Source organism: Juglans microcarpa x Juglans regia, chromosome 2S, assembly GCF_004785595.1.
Source record: "Juglans microcarpa x Juglans regia isolate MS1-56 chromosome 2S, Jm3101_v1.0, whole genome shotgun sequence".
Classification (NCBI taxonomy): Eukaryota; Viridiplantae; Streptophyta; class Magnoliopsida; order Fagales; family Juglandaceae; genus Juglans; species Juglans microcarpa x Juglans regia.
In genome coordinates, this window is record NC_054597.1 from 23,974,484 (window position 1) to 23,991,608 (window position 17,125).

At 35.8% G+C, this 17,125-nt stretch overlaps 2 protein-coding genes across 7 annotated transcripts; both read right to left on the bottom strand.

The window, feature by feature from the left end:
• Positions 1 to 1,856: 1,856 nt before the first annotated feature.
• Positions 1,857 to 7,094, bottom strand: LOC121251642 (nuclear transcription factor Y subunit A-3-like). 3 transcript variants are annotated; one of them, XM_041150939.1, is made up of 7 exons: positions 6,713 to 7,094; positions 5,732 to 5,819; positions 4,038 to 4,426; positions 3,021 to 3,130; positions 2,886 to 2,948; positions 2,498 to 2,665; positions 1,857 to 2,395 (listed from the first exon to the last, which is right to left on the bottom strand). In XM_041150939.1, exons 3-7 carry the CDS (start codon positions 4,285 to 4,287, stop codon positions 2,027 to 2,029), a joined length of 960 nt encoding a protein of 319 aa, XP_041006873.1. In that variant the 5' UTR covers positions 4,288 to 4,426; positions 5,732 to 5,819; positions 6,713 to 7,094; the 3' UTR covers positions 1,857 to 2,026. The 3 variants fall into 3 exon arrangements, with proteins under 3 accessions (XP_041006873.1, XP_041006874.1, XP_041006872.1); XM_041150940.1 differs by lacking the exon at positions 5,732 to 5,819 and having other exon boundaries at positions 1,857 to 2,257; positions 2,288 to 2,395; positions 6,713 to 7,092; XM_041150938.1 differs by lacking the exon at positions 5,732 to 5,819.
• Positions 7,095 to 10,143: 3,049 nt separating this feature from the next.
• On the bottom strand, positions 10,144 to 16,616 carry LOC121251641 (phospholipid:diacylglycerol acyltransferase 1-like). 4 transcript variants are annotated; one of them, XM_041150936.1, is made up of 7 exons: positions 16,475 to 16,616; positions 15,874 to 16,379; positions 14,193 to 14,415; positions 13,742 to 14,025; positions 12,823 to 13,147; positions 11,856 to 12,118; positions 10,144 to 11,178 (listed from the first exon to the last, which is right to left on the bottom strand). In XM_041150936.1, exons 2-7 carry the CDS (start codon positions 16,302 to 16,304, stop codon positions 10,695 to 10,697), a joined length of 2,010 nt encoding a protein of 669 aa, XP_041006870.1. In that variant the 5' UTR covers positions 16,305 to 16,379; positions 16,475 to 16,616; the 3' UTR covers positions 10,144 to 10,694. The 4 variants fall into 4 exon arrangements, with proteins under 4 accessions (XP_041006870.1, XP_041006869.1, XP_041006868.1 ...); XM_041150935.1 differs by having other exon boundaries at positions 15,874 to 16,403; positions 16,475 to 16,592; XM_041150934.1 differs by having other exon boundaries at positions 10,144 to 10,413; positions 10,686 to 11,178; positions 15,874 to 16,591.
• Positions 16,617 to 17,125: the final 509 nt, after the last annotated feature.

The window sequence follows — 17,125 nt, forward strand, 5'->3', positions numbered from 1 at the left end:
ACAAATACCCAAATTTTCTTTTGGAGGTCTTGTCCTATAAGGAGGGAGATCTGAGTAGAATTTATCCATAGGAAGGCTAGCACTATTACCGCCGCATGCAGTCCTCTTATGTTTAAAAACGTTTTTTTTATCTTTTTGTTGGCCATTTGGTAATGTAAGTAACAATCCTTTTTTTTTTTTTAGATAAATTAAAAAAATCTGAGCCATCACTTTTAACAACAATCTCGAGAACTCAAGCTAAATAGACTTATGAAAAATAGTTGTTTGTTAAAAAGTTTGAGAGGATGTTTAAGAGAACATGAAATTAATGTAAAGTTGGATATGATTATTTTCCTTATCAAATTCAAGATATATAGTTTTATAAATATGATGTAATTTTATAGCCTTCTTAGAGCATTCCCGATTCATTATAAAAAAACTTGTTTATTTGTGGCCAATTATTTTTTACGAAAATGATTATTTCATGTTAAAATGAGTCTATTTTTATCGTAAATAGTCATTTTCTTTGTAAATAATTCATCACAAATATTCATTTTTCTTGTAGTGACGTACTGGCTAGTTAAAGATTAATTTTGGCTAACTAGATGCCAAAAAGTCACTAAAACAGACTAGCTAGACGTAATAGCCAAGAAATTTCCAACCACACCAAACAATTATATCCTCAACCACACAATGATAGAAAAAATATGTGAAGAGTACTAACATGTGCATCATAATGAGAAACGTAACTCCGACATGCATTAACATCACGTACATCATAATGAGAACTCCGACATGAATATCTATAAAAACTTTGAATGTTGGTAGTAATAAATGAATTTTGAAAAATATGATGATTAAAAAAATAATTTTTAAAAAACATGATTGTTGTAAAGATAAATAAAGAAAAAAAAAATTAAATAGAGTGGAGGAGAGAGAGTAGAGAATGGGGTATTGTATAATGTTAAGGAAAGTTGTGTAGTCGAAATAGAAAAAGAGGTCATTTTAGTTAAAATTTAGCTAAAACTTTTAGAGAGCACAATGTGAGTGCTTAAACCACACTTTTAAATCTCGTGCCGTATCGGTTTTTATCGTGCCAGGTAGTGACCGGTACAGGAAAGGTATGTATTTTGTATTGGGTCAAATACTGATCATACAGGTGTGCTTTGCTCAATATCAGTCGATTTTCAGTGTACTAGCCAGTTTCGATGTACCGGCCGAAATTAGTAAATTTTTGTAATTAATATAAAAATTCTAACTTTTTTCGTAATTTTCACTTCAATTCTCATATCTAAGATTATTTTCTTAATTTTTTAACCCCCTTTTCTCGATGACCTTAAATCAAATCATTTTTTGTGATTTTAGATAAGTGAATATTTTTTTAATAGTTGGATTGAAAACTTAGAAGTATTATTGAATTTTATAAAATATAAATGTGTTTTAACTTTTTAAGACTTACATCGATGTCATTTTGAAATATAATTATATATATATAATTAACTATCTCAAAATGATGATACCTGAAACAGTACCGATATCGAAATATTTCGTTCCAGTGCTTTAACTGAAACGGCCACCGAAATGAAATTTAAAACTTTGGTTTAAACCTATGCATTTGGTCGTAACCACAGTTTTCCTCCGCCATAAGTGAAAAAAAAAAAAAAAAAAAGAGGCTAGAGTATTCGAGATATATACAAGAGCGTCGCCTATATATGCGACAAACCATTGTTAAGCATTTCCTCCATCTCTTTTCAAACCATGCCACACATGGGAATACAAAACATGACAATGTTTCGCTTGACACACTTGTGCAAACAATTTAGGAACAGCAAAAGTGATGTATTAGCAAAGTTGAATTACAAGCACCACCCCTCACACAACCATATCAACGTTCTCTTATTAACACATGCAAATGAAACAGTTTGGTAGAGATTACATTGTGGCATGCCAAACGCTTTTTGCAAGACATGTAGGAAACATATAGAAAATAAAGTAACAAAGCCAAGGATGAATTGCCAGACCACTAACGTGGTCTTTTGTATTCGTCTTACCGGACGACTGAAGCACAGTGCTGGGTGCCACCAGGCACAAGGCCTCCGTTGCATTGCATGGATCCACCAATGAGGGGAGAGATGCCTGAGAATCTAGGATCCCGCAGCTGAAACGTATTGTTATCATTGCTATTGGAGATAAGTGTTATGTTGGAGCAGGTGGTATCTTGACCAGCCGCAAATCGATGACTATCAAACTCAGACATAGTTTTACTTGAAAGTAAGTCGATGGAGCCAGAGACGCAATGGCTGTTGCTAGTGGTGGCCGGATCAGGATTATGAAGCTTTCTCGTGCTAACAAAGCGTCCACCGGATCCCCTAACCCTATTTAATGCATGACGATGCCGTGACTCGTGAAGATATGGCTGCAATTGATTAGATGTTCCAGAAGTAGAACTTACACTTCCATAAAGAACCGAATCCAACAATATAATTTAAATGAATGCTGAGTTAGTGGACATACATACCTTTCGAGTTTTGACAACTTTTGTTTTAGCCTCAAGCTTTGCGCGAGACTGCCTCCTTCTAAGAATTCCATGGTACTGTTTCGGATTGACATAAATGGGTCCATCATCTGAAAAATCAAGTGGCAGTGGGACTCGTGCAGGCACTCTCCCCACCATCTCGGGCTGAATCTGGCAAAATTTAACTATACTATCATATCAAGAAGCTCCATTGTCTCTGTTAGACTTGAAATCACGTAAAAATTGGTGTGGCAAATACAAATATAATAGCATGTAACAGATAAGGGTCTATGTTTCCGCCCTTTGTATAACCTGCTAGATGAAACTAACAAGGTTGCAGATTAGTATCTCTGGATCAAAGGGATCACAAAATGAACCTGACGGAACTTACAATAGCTGGTGGTCTGTAAGTAGTCAACAAGCATGGCTCGGCATAGGCATGTGACACTCGAGACTGAAATGAGAGAAGAATGAGTTTACAAGAGTATCTAGCAAACAGGATTCCATAGTCTAAATATCAACCTACCATTAAATAGTTGTGAGCAACTTGTGAAGGATTGCAAATAATATATGGATTATTCAACAAGAAAGGCTTCTTTTGACCTTCCACATCCCTGACACAGCCTTCATCTCCATCTAGATACATGCATAAAAGACTTGACAAGTTAGACTAGCTTAAAAAAAGACGAGCAAAAAAAATTAAAAGCAACCCCCTTCATGACCCTAGCTAAAAAGTAAACATAGAAGCTCAATGGAAACCATAAAATGTGAGAGGAATGGCTGTATAGAACAACACTTTCAACACTAGGCCTGAGTAAGCCATAATCTGTCTAAAGAATGACTATTTTTAAGCCAAGTTTTCTATCGAACTTATTTGTAAACCTAACATATCTTCTAGCTGCAACAAAGAGATTGTGGAGAAGGTAAACCTGTGTTTACAGATAGAGGGAACATCTTTTTCTCATGGCAGACGAAGTGAACATTGGCTACTAGAAAGCTAGAAGACAAAGTTATATGAGTAGAGGGATCTTGAGACTTTATATAATTAAAAAAAAAAAAAAAAGGATTCAACTATTAATTTACTTGTTCACCCAACTCAGATAGTGCCAATCATATCCACTGTAAACATAAAAAAATCCACAAAAATTCAAACTTTTATAACTTAAGTCTGCAATTATCATTGAATTTATTTGCCTATAGCATTTTAAAAAAAAATAACCGGAAAAAGCGGGTCATGAAATCTTTCTTGCAGGCACTTCTAGCCAAGGAACATAAAGTAACGGAAAAATAAATATATTCAGATATACTTTATATCACAGATTAGACCCCACGGGAGGTTCAGGACATATAACTAGTTCCTGCTATGGAGAATATCTATTTCTTACAAAATTTTACCAAACAAGTATAAATGTACCCTTTATTTTCTTCGTACCTTGGAGAGTACAACCAAAATGCTATTAATCTAGAAGTCTGTCACAAAAAGGATACAGAAATGATAGAATGTAATATTTTGACATACTTGAGCAACGAAGAGTATAAATACCAGATTCTGATGAAATGCATTGATCTTGAGAATTGCTCCCTCCCGCAGCACCTGCTTTGGGGTGAGATTGACCAGTCAACTGAATTGAGGCTGATTCCTGGATCGGGAGTTGAAGACCTAAATGCTTTGCATCGTGACAAAGTTGTGGAGAAGATCCTGCTTTTAAGCATGCATTTTCAGATAAAGCTGGTGGAATTCGATGTACATTGGAATTCCACCACAATGGGCAATTAGCAATAAAACGGGGCATTGAATGAACAGGAATTCCGATCGTTTCTTGGCAAGTCCAGAATTCGTATTGGCCTCAAATTTGTCAATACTTCGGACTTTTATGCAAAAGCCACGAAACCTTCAACAAGTAGGTTCCTTTCCACTCTCTTAGGGATTAGCTACACAAGAAAAGCACAACAATTACTGAGTAGCAGTGTATTAATTATGTCAAAAGATGCATGAGATATAGATTTGCAATGACTTATAAAAAAAATGATACAGGTTTGCAATCACTTAAAACATCAAAACAACAAAAAAAAAAAAAAAATGGACACAAACAATGCTAATGCCCAAAACAAGCCAATAAGCCTCCAAGTGAGCACACAACTTCTTTTTTCCCGATGGTTGCATTAGTAACAAAAATTTTGAGAGTGAACACCACTTCTAATCTATTATGGTAACCCAAAACCAGAAAAGCATCAAGTACTCGTAGAGCATGACTGACATGGTACTCTCATCTTCTCAGAATATGCCATGTAAATTTTTTTTATCGGGTCTCACTATGGTGTTGAATATGCCATGTAATTAAAATTGCTCACATAAACACCAATTTTAAATCATATGGCATCCTATTATTGGATGTGCATGCCACGTGTACAACAAGACTACCTAATAATTACTCCCAAAAATCATATTGCTTGACTGCATCAAAATAGTTTATTGTTAATGCAAAACTGTAACAAACATAGAAATTAGAATATTCAAACTATGAAAGCTGTAAGATCCTTCTATTAATAAGAAACATTTGTGCTCAAACTTCACCATTGCGAGCTACTAGCTCCTCATTCATGGTTGATCGTTTGCTTGTAAATACCATTTTCAAATAACTACAATGATGGTTAAAGCAACCTCAATAAATAATCTTTATGGTTGGATTTTTCATAACTAATCACAATATATATTTTTTGAGAAATAATTTCACATGTGAATATATTTTAATAAATTAAACATGTTATGCACCAAATTTTTATACAATAACCTATCTATGGAGTTAGACATGTCTTAAAACCAACACAAAATCTGTAGGATTACCCAAAACTTTTTTTTCCTTGGCAAGTATTTCTCCACTTCTCTTAATTTTTTTATATGTCTTTATCCACTTCTCTCTCTTTTTTTCTTGGTAAGTCTTTATTTACTTCAGAGACAAAAAATAAAAAATAAAAAAAATCAGCAATAGATTTCCGTAAATGCAACCACAATTTAACATCAATATATACAATAACAATTTAAAATAAAAAATAAAATTATGAACTCAAACGACATAGCGAATGGATATGGGTTTCCTTGAATATAATAATATGTCAACAGCAGTAATGGAGTCATTTCCCACATATTTCTGACCAAAGTCTGAAGAGAGAAGAGGAAACAAACACCTCCACATTTTCATATCACTACCATAGCATGAAAGCAAAGAGAATACCTACTTTAATTAATCCCAGAATACAATGTTCTTTTTTTCCCAAAATACCTCACCTTGGACTCTTTAATATACAGTTAGGAAGAGCCAATTACCTGAACACCAATATTGAAAACGATGCTCAAACAACATTTTCTTGTAATAAGATATGCTCACCAAACGTAATTACTGAAAGATTACCCATTATTCTACACGTGTCAGCTAGATTTCACTCTGCTTCATTTATGTTTTAAGAGACCGAAATAAAAAAAGAAAAACAGTTTGAGAAGACCAAAAAGAAGGGCATCAGCACTCACGTTTTTACATAGTCAAATACTGGTAAAAAGGGGGGCTTTCTTTCCACATGCAAGAATGCAAGAAAATCAAAAGAAAAACGTTACAAGAACATATATCTAGAGAGGGTGGCAGAAACTCAAACACACAGCAAAACACAGGAGCAATACATGAGCCACTTTGGTCAATAAATCATTCAGAAACTCCTCATTATTCACCCCAAAAAAAAAAAAAAAACTCTACATATGCTTGCCATAACCTCGGCCTAACGAAAGACATCCACAAAAACCCAATAGGATAAATGGGAAAAAAATTATGTCGGTTCAGATTAGGAGAAAAGGTACATGCCAAATGCAGTCAAGAACCCATCTCAGAAAATGGAAATGCTCTAAATGTGAAACAGCCCCAACCAAAAACTGAGAAATCAAAATATATACCAAAAGAAACAATCAAAGTTAGAAGCCAACAATAGCGACAACTTTACCAAGACTAGAACTATTTTCCCATCATCATCATCGCTATGATTTCAAACTCCACATGCACCCAATAAACAGCAAAAACAAGAAATCAACTAGGATTCCAGGCCAATAAATGAGCCCCTACAAGAGGAAAGGAAAAGTAAATGACGGGGATAGAGAGAGAGAGTCAGAAAGAAAGCAAACGAAACGGAAAAGGTTTGATAGTGGAGACACGATAAGGAGAGAGAGAGAGAGACCTTTGGGATCCACGAAGACATGAAGAAGTAAGGAATAGTACTGTTGGGATGAACTCGGACATGTCTCCCATCTTGAGTCTTGGAATCAACTCATACACACAAATATACTCTTCCCTCTCTCTCTCTCTCTCTCTCTCAAATACTTTCTTCTTCTTTGCTTCTCTGATCGTACAAGTCTTCTCTTTCTTGATATTGGCCTTGGATTTGGCTTTACTGAGAACAACCAACCACCATAAGACTTTAAAATAGCTTCATAATACAGTCACCCACATAGAGAGACTAGCCCACCCACCATTCCCGGGTCCACCACCATTTCCACACTATCTTCTCCAAAACCTTTTTCCCCTTTGTTCTGTTGTTCTTTCGACTGCAACCTTCACAAACACGAACCTTTTGCTTGTATTTTCCACTTTAACGTCGTTCTTTTCCCGACGGGTCCCACGCACGCATGCTTCCAAAATCCATCTGTCTCTCAGCCGCCCTTCACTGTGTAACCACACTCCCACGCGCTAATTCCCACGCTCCTTTTCTTTCTTGAGACGCGTCTGTTTTCTGTCCCACTGTCGTCTCGTTGCCCATTTTCTCGTAGTTTGCCCAGATTGTGACTTCATTTTCAAAAAGAGAACCTTTTCTTTTCTTTCCCTTTTTTTTTTTTCTTTTCTTTTCCTCCGACCTTCGGAAACCTAAGATGATATCAATTGGGAGGTTAATGGTTCTGAATTATAAGTAAATAATAGTCGGAGACCAATGAAGACACAAGAGATTCAAGTGATTAGCAAGAAATCTCAACCAACTGTATCTCTTTAAGATCGAGATCCGTAAAGATAATTCCAAGCATATATTCACATCGGATTAATGTCGCTATCAATGGTAGAGCCATACTCATGAAGGTAACATATCATACTAAACACGAAGAATCATGCCCCTGAAATGGGGCATGCCATATAGAACACATCAGCCCTTGAAAATAGCCTGCCGAGTATGTTTTGAGGCATATCATTTTTCATTTTCATGTAGAGAAACTAATTTCTCTCTTATTTAATCATGGGATGAATCTCCTATTGGACTCTCCGAGGCTCTTCTTTTGATTGCAGGTTGGTTGAGTGACATCGTTGAAAATTGTATCATCAAGTACTATAATAATTAATATTAATTAAAAAATTTAAAGAAACTATGGTAAATTTTGATAATTCATTTTATATATATACTAAAATTGAGATAACGACTCTAATAAGACTTTGGTTCAAACTATTAAACAATTTCATAATACAATTAAGGTGAGACCCTCATCTCTCCATGTATATTAAGAGAGTAACTAGCCTAATTCGGTTTGGTAAATGTTTGATCGAGGAAAGCTAGCAAAGAAGCAACAAGATACGGAATATGAACCAATAACCAATTGACAGCTTCGGACCATTTCGAGTTTTAAGAACAAGTACCGGAATGAACCCACTGATTCGGTCTAGTTCGGTCAGTTCAACCGATGTTTTAGTTTTGCTTTATACCTTACTGAAAATACATATTTGACCTAAAAAAAATATGATTATAAATTTTATCATTGGTTGCAAATATTTTCCTTTTTTTAAATTATAAGCCATCATAAGAGCATTGGCATTAGCTTCATTAAAGTTATCTCTAAAATTTAATGAAATGTATATAATTTCTATAAATCTAAAACTTTCTTAGTCATAACTCCACATTGAATTAGCTATTAAATTCATCAAAATAATAATATAATATTATTTTTTAATAAAAATATTTTTATTTTTTTCATATTTTACAATTATATTAATCATATGTTAATTAATAATTTAATTTTATTCTTACATTATTATTACAAGACGGTTGGAGATTAAACGTGAATAAAAAAAACTTTTAGAGATTAAAAATGAATAAAAAATAGATTTGATGAGTGAATAGTAACTTTTTAAATTTAAAGAAACCTATAAATTTACTATAACTCAAAATTTCACACTTATATTTTTGACTAATCTAATACAATCTTATTTTGATAAAATTTATTAAATTTTATATTTAATTAAATTTTTTATGAAGTCAATATTAATACTCTAATTAAGTTGGGTGGGTAACATATTCCATTCACACATCAAAATCCATTGCAATATTTTATATTCTAATAAAAACATATAAAATAAAAACATATTCCATATTTGTATCACTGACAAAACGGGCATAAAAGTACGTGAGAGAAAAATAAATGGTTTGACTGGTAGCCCCAAGGGGCAGTTAAGAAAAAGAAAATGGAAAGACCAAAAAGGTCGTTTGTCAACTTGTGAGGTGTCGTGTAGTGGCAAGAATTGGAACCTATGCAGACTTTTTTTCTTAAGAAATGGAAGAAGAAGGTCTTGGTGTTTTGACTGATATATCCTCGGGTTACGTCAAGGTTTTTCTTTTTTCTTTTTCTATTATTTATTTATTTATTTATTTATTTATTTGTATTGAACAATACAACTTTGACACTTAAAAGCTAAGGTAAGACCAAAGTAGTGTAGTGTCATCTGGCGAGAGTAATTCACAAATCACACCAAAACCTTTTTACAAATGGTGAATCTGACCATCCCATGAGATGATGAGATCAATGCCATTACCTTTTTACTATCCTCACATGCCAACCTGACTGAGGCTGAGGATGCCCCACAAATCACCCTTTCCTAAAAGCTTGCAACTCCATCAAGGAATCACAAAACATATTATAAAATGATGTTATAGTAATATCTGTATTGGGTGTTGCTCTTGCATTTCCCTTATTGAACAGCCACAACAACATCCTTTGTTATTGGAATAGAAAAAGGGAAAAGCACTTTGGTTTTCTTTTCTAAGAATTCCTATAGACATAAATAGATTACATAAAAATAAACTCACAAACTGACATGATTTTATGAGATCCATTATATCTACTTACTTTACGATAAAAGTAAATTTACAATCTAACACACTCCATCAAACCACATCAATTTGTGAGTTTACTTTTATGTAATTCTTTTATGATTAAAGTATTAGTGGTCATTCGTCCATGTACCAAACCAGATATTAGGTAACATTCACTTGCTTGCATTAGAGTGGATAAAAATAAAATAAAATAACTCAAAAGAAGTAAATGCCCAAGACCCACCAATAACTGGGCCAGAAATCACATAGCTTGGTAATTAAATTACACTCATTTTAAAGCTGAAAGATGTCTTAGAATAGTCGGGTCCCGCACTCACCAGCAAAGAATCCGCTATCTATTCCATATTTTTCAACAATCATATGGTTTATCAGCCTAAAATCTTCCTATTCTTGTATCATTATCCCTTTTAGTAAGTTCAACAATTGAATCAGTCCAAAAGGAAACGGGTGTCGCCAGCATTTCAAGCAGGCTGAGAGAGAGAGAGAGAGAGAGAGAGATACTCAAATTGCAATGAAACACATTAGACTAATTGGTTAGAAGTTTTATTGTCAATTGTCCAATGAATTAAATGTATATTCAAATTTTGTAAGGCACCTATTAAGCCCCATGTAATAAATAAAGGCCGCAAATACTGCATAAATCTGAATGCATTTGCTTTAGCAACCAGCACTTCAACCCTTGGGCTTCAATTTTGAGTATAACACTGCACTCTGGAATCACCACTGCCACCATTGCCACCATTGCCAGGCGATAGTTTCACCGGGTGCCTTTATACACGAAAGCAACTACGATGAAACGAGTGTGGGGAAGAAAGTTCAATACAAATAACTTTAATGAAAAAAAAAAAAAACCAGAGAGTATGGAAATGAGGATAAAAAACCTCAAGGAGACAGTAGAATTGAATATACAACGAGGATTGTCCCCTGGTTCCTAGTCAAAAGCATGATTGCTGGCTCTAGTTGATCTCCGAAGGTTGAGCATCAATTAAAGTTGTTCCAACAACATATTGCTTTAAGTTTTAAACATTGAAGGAAATTTTATCAATAAGCTTCAGATACCAACCATGTGAATCTAGAGTTGTAGGTTGATCTTTTCGGACCATTTGTAAATGTCAGAGTAAACTTGATCCCCACCCAAGTCCTCTCCAGTAGCCCCTGCTGCAACTCTTATAACATCTTCAATCAATGCAAAATTACCCATTATATCAACATGAGCACCACTTTGGGTGCCACGGCCTTCTAGAAGATTAGCTGGAGGGGCATGATCATACTCCCTTATGTATGTACGAATGCCTGAAGGGTTGAAACGGGTTGTTCCCCGCCAACCTTTTGCACACATGAAACCTGCACTTAAAACAGGAACGGTTTCATCCCCATCAACAGAAAACACCCCACCTTTTAGACAAGGATTGTCACTTCCACCCTCTGCTGACGCATCAATCTGAAAGGGAATGTAGCATTCCGCAGCAGGAGTTAATTTGTACACGTATGCTCTTTCTGTGGGGACTCCAACACCATACATGGTATAGATTTCCATGTCTGGAGCATTTGGTAATCTGCAAAGCCAGTACACAAAATTTTAGCAGCACTAGTATAGGGAAGTCCAATCAAATAACACTTTTTAACGCATCACCAACATAGAACAAAATAAGAATGTTTTGTTTCACGATGAAGGAAAAATTTATAGGGTAATTTACAAAAAAAAGAGAGGATAATTTTGTTACTTAAAATTATAAATAAGGGAAATATCATCCAATTGCTCCAATGTAACTCAGGGGGCAACTGGTAACAAAAAGTTGATTGTAGGGGGTGAGTTGTAAGTAGTCAAAGTTTGAAGGCTTAAGAATGAGGTGGCATTTTGAGAGGGGTTTTGTAATTTAGCCAAATTATACCACAGTGACACATCATGCTCTGGTATGTGTATGGACACAAACTCACACGCACGAGCACACACACTCCAAGATTGATGAAAGCAAAATTGGTGAATGCTTCATGCACTAGACACACACCACACACTCCAAAACTGATGCACGCTTGGCTAGCACATTCAAAAACCGACGCATGCTTGGCTGATAAAATCTTGTACATTGGGCAGTTACATTGGTGCGTTAAAAAAGCTTATATAGAATATCATCAACAACATTTGAAGGAGGGAAATAATTTTTCCAAGTTCAATTGAGCATTGATAAAGAAACAAAGTGTTAGAACAACAAAGAAACATTGAAAATCTCACTTCGTTTCTAATGGGTTTGACCAATATTTGTGATGTTCATATTTAGGGTCATCCAAATTGTCTGCAATGCCATGTGAAAAATGAACATCACCACGGGCCATTAACTTGGGGGCAACATAATGAAGCAGATCCAAAATTGATCCAGCTGTGTAAACTTTGTAATCTGCAACAGCTTTGACACCCTCAATACCCATTTCATGGTACTCCGTCCATGCATCACACTTGGTTGTATTTATAAGGCTATTACCCTTGACAGCACCCTGCTGATCAATGACCAGTTAAATTCATTAAACTCCAAGTGATACACAATAATAAACTTAGCTTTGACTACAAGGAAATCAGCCATTCTTAAGAGTGCAATTGACAGCAGTCTGCCTTCCATATATTTTTTTTGGCATAACAGTCTGCCTTCCATATGATTGTTGCACATTCTAGCAATGACATATGACATTACATGCTTGAATTTGATGATAATCCACACAAAATGTAAAGCAGATGCAGCACCTAGTTTTTTCATACGGACTAGTTGAAAATATTATATTATCTTATATGTTATTATACAAACGGAGAAATTATTTTATGGCCATCTATCAGATCAGTTTTTTAAGTATGGTTCAAGAAATAAGATACTTTTTTGTGCCGCTGGTTGATCCCCAGACACACTCATTGCTTCTGTCCCCTCAGCAATCTTCTACTTGTTCTTTTTTGTGAGATTGATGAAAAAAATCACATATTCTTTTACTTTCTGCATAATACTCTTCTACTTGCCTTTCTCTCTTCTTTACTATAAATACATTTTTTTTTTCCTCAAGACAATTATACCAAAATGCATAACCTTTCACAGACTGAAAAAATGAGTGGACTTTGAGAGGTTTTTTCTCTTACAGAGAGAGAGAGAGAGAGAGAGAGATCTTTACTATCAATGGGCTTGGATGTACAGAAACCAAACTGAAACATGGAACATTACCCGGAAATCCACTCTTTTAATCTCGAAGGAATGTATGTCAGCTACATCTTTCCCAAATGATAGGATCCTCCCATAATTTACTCTTTTTGTAGAACCCAGACTCCCCTTCCCACTTTGGTCTGCAGTTTGGGTATCATTATTCTTGAGCTTCTTTGCACTACAGTTAAAGTCCCCTTCAGGTGACCAATCAAGGCCACCCCAAATAGTATCCCCGCCTTTTGGTATCATTGACATGGTTGAATCCCATGTGCGGGTCATCCGCATCATATGTTGAAAAGTTTGCAGACCAAAAACATCCTTATCCAAAACACCCGGCGCGAAAGCCCTACTTAAGGATTAGCAGTTCATCAAGAGCCCAAAACAGATGAAAGCATGCATGCATTGTTTTGAACTGGAAACCAAAATCTTAAAAAATTGAAAAATAAATAGAAACAAAAATTTTAGCATATGAACAAGGATTTCTTGTGAAAGGATATCTGTAAATCAAATTATATGCATTTTAGATTTTAATTCTTCAAGGAATCTCTTGTAGATGATGCCCCCATGTGCTTGAGGTTCTCATGTTAATAATAAATTATATTCTTATATTAAAAAAAGCTATTAAGTAGTCAAAATAGAACATTGAGACATCTCTGCTTTTATTGCAATCCCTGCAGCATGCATTAAGAATTGCTAATGGAATGATTCCCTCCCTTTGTCTCTTGGCATTGACAGCATGGACCCATTGGCTAGAATGGACTACCCATGAAATCTCTATCCACTGCTAAATTCATAATAAAATAATTGATGCTTCCTGATCCCATATATGCTCATAAAACAATCTCTTTTCTGCAGTGATTCTGAATTTGAGGTGATTTATGACAATAATGATTAGATAATGGTCTAGTCCCACTCATATAATACCAGCTGAAATTTAAACCTGGCAATAGCAACATCCTTGGCTTCAATAGAGAAAAGTCCTGCAACTGCTTTTGGAACACCTAGAAAGGGTGCACCAATGTTCATTACTGCTTTTATATGCTTAGCACACCAATCCAACCCGCCACCACCACCCATTGGAGCTGGTGCCTCAACCCATTTCATGAAATGCAGAAAGTACAGAACACCCATTGAATGTGGTATAACAACCACCTTTTTTCCACCATTTGTAGCTACCATGAGTTCTATATTACTTTTTATCCTGCTTAGAGTTTGGTCTCTGACCTGATCAATGCAATTAGGCAGAAAAGCATAAACTGATATAAGATGGTAAATAGACGGTACCACAATATCATAAAAAAAACTTCAGTCAATACCAGACAGTTAAATAATGACATTTCACTGATGCAAAATGAGCTGGGGGGATATAAATTACTTATTGAAAATTATACCTCAGTGTTTTGAAATGATAATCTCCAGTCATATGCAGCCATATACATCGTTTTCTCCTCATATCCAATGCGAGCCAAATTGGCAATTAAGACAGCCCAGACAAAATAACCAGGTGCAAAGTAATCAGCTGCGACAAGTCCAGATACAGGTCTGAGCCTTATACCAGACGGGTCCAGTCCAGTTTCATTATCCAGTGATATGTGTTCAACCCAGCATAATGGTCTGCATAGAATAAACAATAACAAAGTATAGAGTCAATGTCACTGAGACAATTGCAATACGTCAAAACAAATAGGGAGCAAACTCTGACAAACAGTAAGAACATAGAAAAATTTGGCGTGTTAAAATCTCACCTGCTGTTAAACAATCTGAAACACACATAAACGGTCAATTTAACATATAAAACAAGGATCAAAAGCAACCTCAATGCGTCAGAAGAAGTAGCAGAGCCGTTGTGTGTAGCCCAAGTGATACGAGTGATAAGGGCGAACTTGTGTGCATGAGCCACATGTCACAGGTTCAATTCTCCCTGGAATCAAACTGCGATTTAAGTGGGAGGCCATAGTGGTGGGTTGCTGTGCTAGTCTCCTTGGAGGTTTAGGTTCCATAAGTGAGTCCTAAGGACTCTGCTGTGGGGTGGTTCCCCATCATCAAAAAGGAAGAAGTAGCGGTTCTACCCACCAGTTGGGAACAAAGAGAATAGTGCTCTACAGTCAATTTTCCACATAGCTACAGGATATCCATTAGTTCAATGGAACAATACGGCCTCGTTTGTTTTCATAACCATTCTCATCTCATCTAATCATTATAACTTTTTCAAATTTTCACATAAAATAAAATAAACAATTTAATTTTTTTAAATCTCAAAACAAAAAGAATATTAAAAAATCTATATTTTAACAATATTTTATTTAACTTTTAACTTTTATCTCAATTCATCTCATCTCATCTGCGAAAACAAACGAGGCCGCATCTCACGTCCCGCCTTACATTATAGATACTATCTACCAACTTACGTATACCCAATATCCTCTCGTTCAAACATTGTTACAAGTTTCTGTCCACAAACCAAAGAGAAAGACATCTTTATCAGACCTTTATGGAATCCTATTAACAAATCAATTTCCCAAAACCTCGACCGTAAGACTTCGAGCGTAAGCTAAGAACAAAATGACATGGAAGTTTCACATTATTGCACGTTGCAACTGCGACACTTTTCACTCCAATGGAATGCTCGAGAAGATTTTCTCAAATCAACACGTATAATATGGTTGAATTGTCTACTGCTGCATCTTCCATATCACACTCGTTCAACACCAAATAAAGTCGATTTCAATATCCTCAGTAACTTAAGAAAAACAAAGATCCTCCCCCAAACTATTCATTCCCACTCCTATAAAAGAGATTGGAATCGACATTAGCTTTTCTATGAAGATAGTAGGTTTGCCGCGACTTTATCATAGGTTTCTTCAATAGGAAAACAACACAAAACAAAATATGCATTCTCGGTCCCCATACCACCCTATAAACAAGCTATCAAGCACTTTCCTCACACGGTTTAATCGAACAACCACCCAAGTCTAAGCAACCTCAACCAAAGCTTTCTAACTTAGCAAGAGACGCACGGTAACTTTTTCGCATTATCAAAAGCAGGAAAAAAAAAAAAAAAAACAAGAATACCTTTTGTACAATTCCCCGAACGACCCACCCCAAAGCCTCTTCCTAAACAAGCCCTCAGCGCACTGGTGCCCCTCCCACAACTCAAGCCCGCCGGTAACGATTCCAGGGACGAACACCACCGGGTGCTTCACCTTCAAGCCCTCTTTCAGCAACTTCACGCCGGGAGGGTCCGGTAACGGTCCTGTTATCGCCTCCGTCACGTACTGGGGAAACGACGCTGGCATTGCGTTGTACAGGAACAGCAAAAACCACCAAATCGAACATATGCACCCAATGAACCAGCAACAGCTATCCACGCAAGACCATCTCTTGTCCTCTCTGAGATTCGTCTTCGGGTTCCTCTTCTTGTCATCGTCCTCGTTTTCGCCGTCAATTTCGCGAGGCTCTGAGTTTTGAGTCTTTGGGGGCTTTCTGCGCCTCAGAAACGACATGGTTTCCGTTTCAAAAGTAGGAGCTCCTTTTTCAATGCACTAGGAGCTTTGGCTTGGTCATTAATGGAGTCTGAGCTGGTATGGAGCTCCAGGAAGTGTCTGATCAGAAACAGAACCCTAGTCCTTAAATTCTAGTATAGACTATTAGCAGAGGAGTAAAATATAGTTACCGTAACTGAGTACCCGTCGGTGACCGGAGGCAGGAGATTGGCGCCCCAAGTGTTTGTTCGTCGACTCTCTTCCTTCGGTCATATGGGGAGGCTGCAACTTCCATTATTTCAGGTATGATGTGGGCCCGAAGGAAAATAGACAATTTCTATTTATCCGACACGTGTACGGAGAGAACTAACCTACGATTCTGTGCTGCAGGTATAGTTTCATTACGGTCATGAGTCTCGGATCCGAGTGGGAGTTTTGATCCAACGATTATTGATTTCCTATTAAAACAAAAAAAATGATAACGATAGGACTTACTATCATCTTACTAATCTTTTACTGCTTTTTAATGTATTTGAAATTTTTATTTTTTTATTATTTTTTTAAAGTATTTTTTTAATATTTAATTATTAAAAAATATATAATTTTACTAATAGTTACTTTCTTAACCATTAAATAAAAAAATAAAAATTAGTAATAAATAGATAGTAGCAAGTAATAAGCCTAGAAAAAGTTTGGCATTAGCCAAAACACACCTTATATGGCTTTAAGTGAAATGACCCATTTTAAATTATTTTTACTTCTTCTCATTTTACCCATTTTAAATTATTTTTACTTCTTCTCTTCTCCTGCGTTTCCTGTCGCCTATCACCCATCCTCCCACC

What these genes read in the sequence shown, in the direction of transcription:
- LOC121251642 (XM_041150938.1), bottom strand. Translation starts at nt 4,287, where the DNA reads ATGCCCCGTTTTATTGCTAATTGCCCATTGTGGTGGAATTCCAATGTA. An exon ending in ATGCATTTCATCAGAATCTG is followed by an intron (nt 3,131 to 4,037) that starts GTATTTATACTC and finishes GCATGTATCTAG; the next exon opens with ATGGAGATGAAGGCTGTGTC. An exon ending in CTTACAGACCACCAGCTATT is followed by an intron (nt 2,666 to 2,885) that starts GTAAGTTCCGTC and finishes AAATTTTGCCAG; the next exon opens with ATTCAGCCCGAGATGGTGGG.
- LOC121251641 (XM_041150936.1), bottom strand. Translation starts at nt 16,304, where the DNA reads ATGTCGTTTCTGAGGCGCAGAAAGCCCCCAAAGACTCAAAACTCAGAG. An exon ending in TTAAAAGAGTGGATTTCCGG is followed by an intron (nt 12,119 to 12,822) that starts GTAATGTTCCAT and finishes GTCATTGATCAG; the next exon opens with CAGGGTGCTGTCAAGGGTAA. An exon ending in TCAAACCCATTAGAAACGAA is followed by an intron (nt 11,179 to 11,855) that starts GTGAGATTTTCA and finishes CTGGCTTTGCAG; the next exon opens with ATTACCAAATGCTCCAGACA.